The sequence below is a fragment of the Notothenia coriiceps genome, unplaced genomic scaffold (assembly GCF_000735185.1).
Source record: "Notothenia coriiceps isolate Sejong01 unplaced genomic scaffold, NC01 NC01_scaffold00037694, whole genome shotgun sequence".
NCBI classification, from domain to species: domain Eukaryota; kingdom Metazoa; phylum Chordata; class Actinopteri; order Perciformes; family Nototheniidae; genus Notothenia; species Notothenia coriiceps.
The window spans coordinates 12,933-19,652 of record NW_011370395.1 but is presented as its reverse complement, the minus strand read 5'-3'; the positions used below and the strand labels follow the sequence as shown (position 1 = coordinate 19,652).

General features: G+C 38.2%; 1 protein-coding gene across 1 annotated transcript in view; it reads left to right on the top strand.

Annotated features, from left to right (window-relative positions):
* The first annotated feature begins 2,919 nt into the window (after positions 1-2,919).
* Positions 2,920-6,720, top strand: part of LOC104967771 (mitochondrial glutamate carrier 2-like) — a 10,563-nt gene continuing 6,762 nt past the window's right edge. The window contains exons 1-4 of the mRNA XM_010797296.1: positions 2,920-3,131; positions 4,199-4,577; positions 4,809-4,934; positions 6,020-6,087. Of these exons, the coding sequence (XP_010795598.1) occupies positions 4,558-4,577; positions 4,809-4,934; positions 6,020-6,087 (214 nt within the window). The 5' untranslated portion in view covers positions 2,920-3,131; positions 4,199-4,557. The remainder of the gene's footprint in view (positions 3,132-4,198; positions 4,578-4,808; positions 4,935-6,019; positions 6,088-6,720) is intronic.

Sequence of the window (6,720 nt, the reverse complement as noted above, 5' to 3'; positions counted from 1 at the left end):
AGTAAGCAACTCAATTCAATATTTTTTGTTCACTTTACAAACAAATTATTTTCAGGCCAACAATTTTAAGTTTGCGTTTTTACAGTGAGTGGGGGAAATCAAGTTTTGTACTGTTTGGCTTTGACCATTTTCAGGAACTTTACTTTAGTCCCATACATTTAAAAACTACACTCTGGCACATTACTTCTTATTTGTATTTCATATTATATCATTTTTATATTATTATATCTTTTTTTGACATATTACTTTAATTCCTATTTTTATATATATATTTGCATATTTTATTGCACATATTCACTTCTTATGTATATATAATATATGTATTTTATTTTTAATTTATTCGATTCTATTCATTTTAAAATAGAACAACTGTCAATCAATCAATATTTGGGATTATTCAAATATTTCTGATTCTAAAACTCATTATTCTACATTTTACTCCATTACATTTATGTGGCCTCATTAGCTACTAGTTATTTTTCAGTGCCAGTGCCCCCGTAACACTGATCAGGGACCCCCCTGTGGCCCCCCTCCAAAAAAAAGGTTACAATATTACGATTTATTGGAACTAAATCAAATCAGTTACCCGGATGTACAGTGGAGAGTAAACTGTTATATAAAAGCTGATACTATTTATGTTTTTTAATTACATTGTCACTTAAAGTAGCTAAAACAAATACTCTAAATGAAAAAAACAACTGAAACAAAGGACTGTAACTTAAATTTACTAAAACAAATAACTTTACAAAACAAATACCAATCACTGTATTTTATGTTTATTTTACACATTTACTTTATACTGTCTTTGTCTTTTATTGTGCCCCTCTCATGAAATAACTGGCCCCAGCCTGGCCCCCCCCCCCCCAGTAGAATTGGTCTAGAACCGCCACTGGCTAAAATGTGACACTCTTACGTCAGTCCCATGTGATGTGTGTGACATTGCTAGGCAACAGAGCAAGCCAAGTCATCTTGGTTTAAAACTCAGTGTTTTATGTTGGTAGCTGGGAAAAAATAGAGGGTTAAGGGATGCTATTCAGTGTATATTTAAATACCAGCTTATTTGCCTTCTTTTTTACTCCTTGAATTCAAATTAACTTTATTTATTAAGGCAGCTCCCTACTGTTTGACATTTGAGAGTTCATCCCTGCTGTTTTTTCTGGTTCAGGATCATGGAGTGTATCTTAGTATGCGCTGTAACCCTGGTGATTTTAGTGGCCCATTGAAACAAAAAACCCCAAAGAAGAGTTCTCGGTTAGATCACAGAACACACACGGGTCCGGTATATAAAGCAGTGGTGAACTCTTTCTGGGAGTGCTTTCATGGCACGTTTAAATGAGTTGCTGTCCAAAGAGAGGAGTAAGGAAACAAATGGCACAAACACAACATGTAAACAAAGTAAATGTAGTGGTTGAACGTAACTAAGTACATTTACTAGAGTATTGTACCTAAGTACTTTCCTGACATATTTTTACTTTACTTCAGTATTTCCATTTAAAGGGTTTTTGTACTTCTACCCCAGTAGGCTACATTTTGGAGGCAAATACTCTACTTTTTACTCCGCTGCATTTATTTTAACATTCACCCATTTTTTGTGTACATATAAAAACGCATGATATGCTGATATGGTATAATGCAGTACTGTACTACTAATCTACACAGTATCTACATTTGGTCCAAATTGAACAACTACTATGCTAAAATGCTGAAAAACAGGATAATTTAATAACCATAATTATATAATACTGCGAAAAGACCCATTGTGCATAACCAGTACTTTCACTGTTGATACTTGAACACACACACACACACACACACACACACACACACACACACACACACACACACACACACACACACACACACACACACACACACACACACACACACACACACACACACACACTCACTGCTTGTGCCCAATCCCCTCATGTGAATCACACCTGGCACTCACAAACAAACACACACAGAACAATTTGACACATTTCCCGCTCTTATGTGCCCATCCCCCCACATGGATCACACCTGGCACATGTTCAGTGTCTATTCTTTGTATAGTTTTGCATGTATACCAGAGTAGTCTGATACAATATGTACAGTTTGAAAGGGTGTTAAATGAAATTTGGTGATGATTAATGGTTTTTGTGTTAATGTAATAGCAGTTAAAACAGGACCGGTCAAATTTTACCGCAAACACCAAAGTAAGGGGGGGTGGGGGAACTAAGACAATAGGGTTAACTTAGGTAGAATTTTGAAATCACGACTTTTACTTGGAGTGGAATATAGTATTTGTACTTTTGCTTAAGCAAACAATCTGACTACTTATTCCAACACGGGTTAAATGCCACATATTGATATATAGACCAGCAAGTTTCGAATTTTTAACCCATCAAACCTTCTTTTAAAGGGTTAGGGTTAAAGCAAATCTAGAAAATCCTTAATGAAAGATTTTCTCAGCTGATGAGTGAAGTGATCATTGATAGTAATTGTTTTTCCATCGGCAAGAATCAATACAATAGTCAATGCTCATGAAAAAAAACGTGTTCAGAGCCAATGAGTGGTTGCTGTGGCAGTCACGTGCACTATTTGTTGACCACCTTAAATAACCTTATTATCCTTTAATGACCTTTAGATATTTCCCAATAATAACAAATATAATGTCCCGAAGAGTGATAATCACATAGGTATTTCACTGTTACTCTGGTAGTAATTGTAAGTCTGTGAACATTTATGGAATTCAATGAGGTATTATGTAATACTAAGACTGTTGAATAGAGAGCTCATTACTGATGGGCAGCCTTTTTAGTTGTTGTTTTATGTAAATATATTCTTAGAAAGGATACACAGTGTGGGTATTTCTTCCTGCCTTGTGTGTTGCATGCTTTGTGGTAGTAGCATGAGTTTATGTCGAGTTGTGTTAGTGCAGAGCTGTGTTGCCAGGGCTGTGTCACACATGGAGTCACCACGAGAGGGAGGGACTTAGGCTGCAGGACAATGCTGGTGTTTGTGCAACGGCCCCTGAGTGGCGGCTGGCTCTCTCAGATCGCTCTCGCTTCACTACCATTGCTGCAAGCATTGTTGAAGTGAAAGGAAAGTGGACAGCTTGATCCTGTCTGTGGGATGCACCGGCAGAGGTAAGACCCCCATTCCCCCAATGCTTTATCCCTATTATGGAAGAATATGATTTGATTTTATGGAAGCTGTTTTGTGAGGATTTGTGCTGTATGTGAACTGTGCGAGCCAGTGCAGTTTTTCGGGGGGAAATTGAGCTCTGGGAGCTCTAGGTTTGGCTTGGGGTGAGGCACCCTTGTCTGTGCTTTGGCAGGGTCACTACTGTGGGTGAATGGAGCTGAGCTGAAAGAAAGTTTCACAGAAAGAGGCTCAGTGAAAGGCATGTGTAGAATGTGACTAGGATCCCGCAATGGAAAAGACAGAGTAAAAAGGAAATATATATATTTGGAGATTAATTATACAATTCAGGATGAGACGATGACCAAGGGGAATTGATTGCTTCCTTTACTCTCAGAGGAGAGGAGAGTGGGGGATAGAGTTAAGGTTAACAGTGGTAAAATTAGAGTTAGAACGGTGGTGGAGAGATTAAGAGAGAGATTAATTAGGGAGCTGAGGGAAGGGGGAAGTCAGGAGAGGAAAAAGGCAGAAAAAGAAAGGAAGAAACAGGTAAACATAGTAAAGAAAAGCAAGAGCTGTGAACCCAAGATAAGGCTTCAAAAGCATTTTTTATTATCTGAGCTACACACTTCTTAAGACTGCAAACTATTGTACTTCGAGAACAAATACAGAAAAGAAACTAGTCAAACAAATCTTCCCACTTCTATTCAAATCCAGTCTTTTGTTAAATGCTGGATTCCAAATGTGGTAAAAGAATACCAGCAAGCCTCTCATTTTCAGGTCTCCTTTGCTAGATCAAATCCCTTTTAGCTGGCAGATTAGAGAGACTCAAGATGTCCTGTGATGTCCAGTGTGTTAGTCCTGGGATATTCCACTTTTCACATGTATGAAGCTGGATTTGCCTGCTCTTATGGTTAATGTTAGGTGTGTCAACCCTCCACCACAAAGATACACTTATATGGCCTTGAATGCCTTCACAAAGCATCATTTAGAATAGAGGAACATTGGTCTTATTTGTACTCTTTGAAATCATTCAAACCACATCAAACTGTGTGTGTTTTTGTGTTTCCAGGCAGTGGGAGAGACATTTGGTTTTGGTGTAATATACAACATAGCAAAAAAGCTGGCCAGGAGATCAAACATCAGTGATTTTGCCATAAAAAAGCTAAAATCATCCACTCCTGCCGTACCAAGGAGGAGAAGAAGAAGGCGGCCAATTGCTGCCGCATTAACAGAAGCAGTGATCAGCTTTTGTGGCGTGGGTGGGCAGGTGAGCTTTTAGCTGTGGTGACAACTTTGGTTCTCTGCGCTAAAGTGTGGGAGGGAAGAGGAAGAGGAAAGGGAAGACGAATAGGAGGGGTACGTGGAGGAGGAGGAGGAGGAGGAGGAGGAGAGGAGGAGTAGTGGGCCTGGAGCCCAAACACAAGCAGGATGGCGGAGAAGCAAGTTAGGTAAGTAGTTTAACGTGTTTGTTTAGACTAATGAAAACAGATCAAATTGTATTCACTAAGTGGAAGCAGCTGCTGGATTTAGCGTTTACACTCTGTGTGTGTGTGTGTGTGTGTGTGTGTGTGTGTGTGTGTGTGTGTGTGTGTGTGTGTGTTTGCGTGGCTTTCTGTGGGCGACTGCATTTACGTGGGTGCGTGCATGCGTGTGTGCATGTGTCTGTGTTGATCCTTTAGCAGCCTCCCTGCTAAGCTGATTAATGGGGGCATCGCAGGCCTGGTTGGTGTGACATGTGTGTTTCCTATTGACCTGGCTAAGACCCGCCTGCAGAACCAGCAGGGCGTCCAAGTCTACGAAGGAATGTGAGTAGGGCTCCCCTCACCCGAGTTAACCCCAATACTGTAAATGATCTGCCAAACACTTGCAAATATAGAGCTTTAAATGCTTTTTTATGTTTTAGCATCCCTGAACAATACAAAACAAGCTTCTAAATTAAAATTTGAGTCAGGGAATTGCAAAAGACACCTAGACATCTTTCCTATCTAACTTTCTAAACTGTAAAAAAAAAAATGCTGAGGCAGAAGAAATACCCAGTTTAAAAAATAATCTGTAACAAGAAAAAAGTGCTGCATACAAAATCTTACTTGAGTAAAAGTACAAAGGTATTGGTATCAAAATGTAGTTAAAGTACCAAAACTTAAATTGCTTACTGTGCCTAATGTCCTGTTTTAAATTGAAATATATTAAATGAGTGGATTACAATTATTCATGCAGTAATGTGTTCATCAAAGTTGGTAAAGGTGGAGCTAATGACTTTGTATACTGCTGCTCCATACCTCAACCTATACTTTTATGTCATAGTTTTTGTATTAGTTTATGTATACTATGTATTAGCTTATAATGTGAATATGTAAAGTAACTAGTAACTCATTTTGTTGAATAGCTGTAGTAGAGTAAAAATTAAAATATTGCCTCCAAAAATGCAGTGGAGTTGAAGTATGAAGTAGCATAAAATGGAAATACTTCAGGAAAGTACAAGTACCCCAAAATCTTATTGAAGTACAGTACTTGAGTCAATGTACTTCAATACTTTACACCATTGAAGCTGAACCACATACTTTCCCAATGAATCTCAGAGGGTGGAGCAGAACAAATAAACACTGACATCCCATCTTTGAACGCTCTGTTTTTGTGATTTTGTGCAAAATCACTCACGCGCTCATATCAGAGGAATGACTGTGTATTTTCGGTTGCTATAGTAACTTAAACAAAACCAGATCTATTTTGAGGAAGTTTTAATCCGACACAAATTCAATATTTACAGAATAAAAGACTTCTGTGTCCTTAAAAGACCCTCCATTTATAACTGCGCACATCAGTTGGGCATCGTTCTGATTGGGTGTGGCCATCCTGTGTTAACCAGCACTTTTTAAACTGTGGTTTTCAGCTGTGAGTCAGAGAGGGAAATTAGATTCCACAGAGCTGCTCCTACAGTTGTGTACGAGCAGTTCAGGGGTTTTGCTTGGGGAACTTGGACGCATTAATAATCAGTATTTTTTGCATCTTGGTTAAAGTGTAGGTCATTATTCCAGGTTTTTTGTGTGGATATTTTCCATATGAAACTTGACAGCAGCCTTGTATGTATCTATAATGTATCTTTTATTTGCAGCTACTTTAAATCAACACACATTATGGTATTATAAGTTCAATTACCAAATAGTGAAGTAAAGTCACCTTTACCAAGTCCAACATTGAAGTGATGAACACATACATGCAGCAATAAGTGTAATACAATAATTGAAGTTAAATAAAGAACATTTAAAAGTGGCAATCTTTTTTTCTAATTGCACTGAACAAAAATATAAATGCAACACTTTTGTTTTTGCTCCCATTTTTCATGAGATGAACTCAAAGATCTAAAACATTTTCTATATACACAAAATAACCATTTCTCTAAAATATTGTTCACAAATCTGAAAAAAATCTGTGATAGTGAGCACTTCTCCTTTGCCGAGATAATCCATCACACCTCACAGGTGTGGCATATCAAGATGCTGATTAGACAGCATGATTATTGCACAGGTGTGCCTTAGGCTGGTCCGAAAACCAGTCAGTATCTGGTGTGAGGGTTAGGGTTAGGGTTAGGGT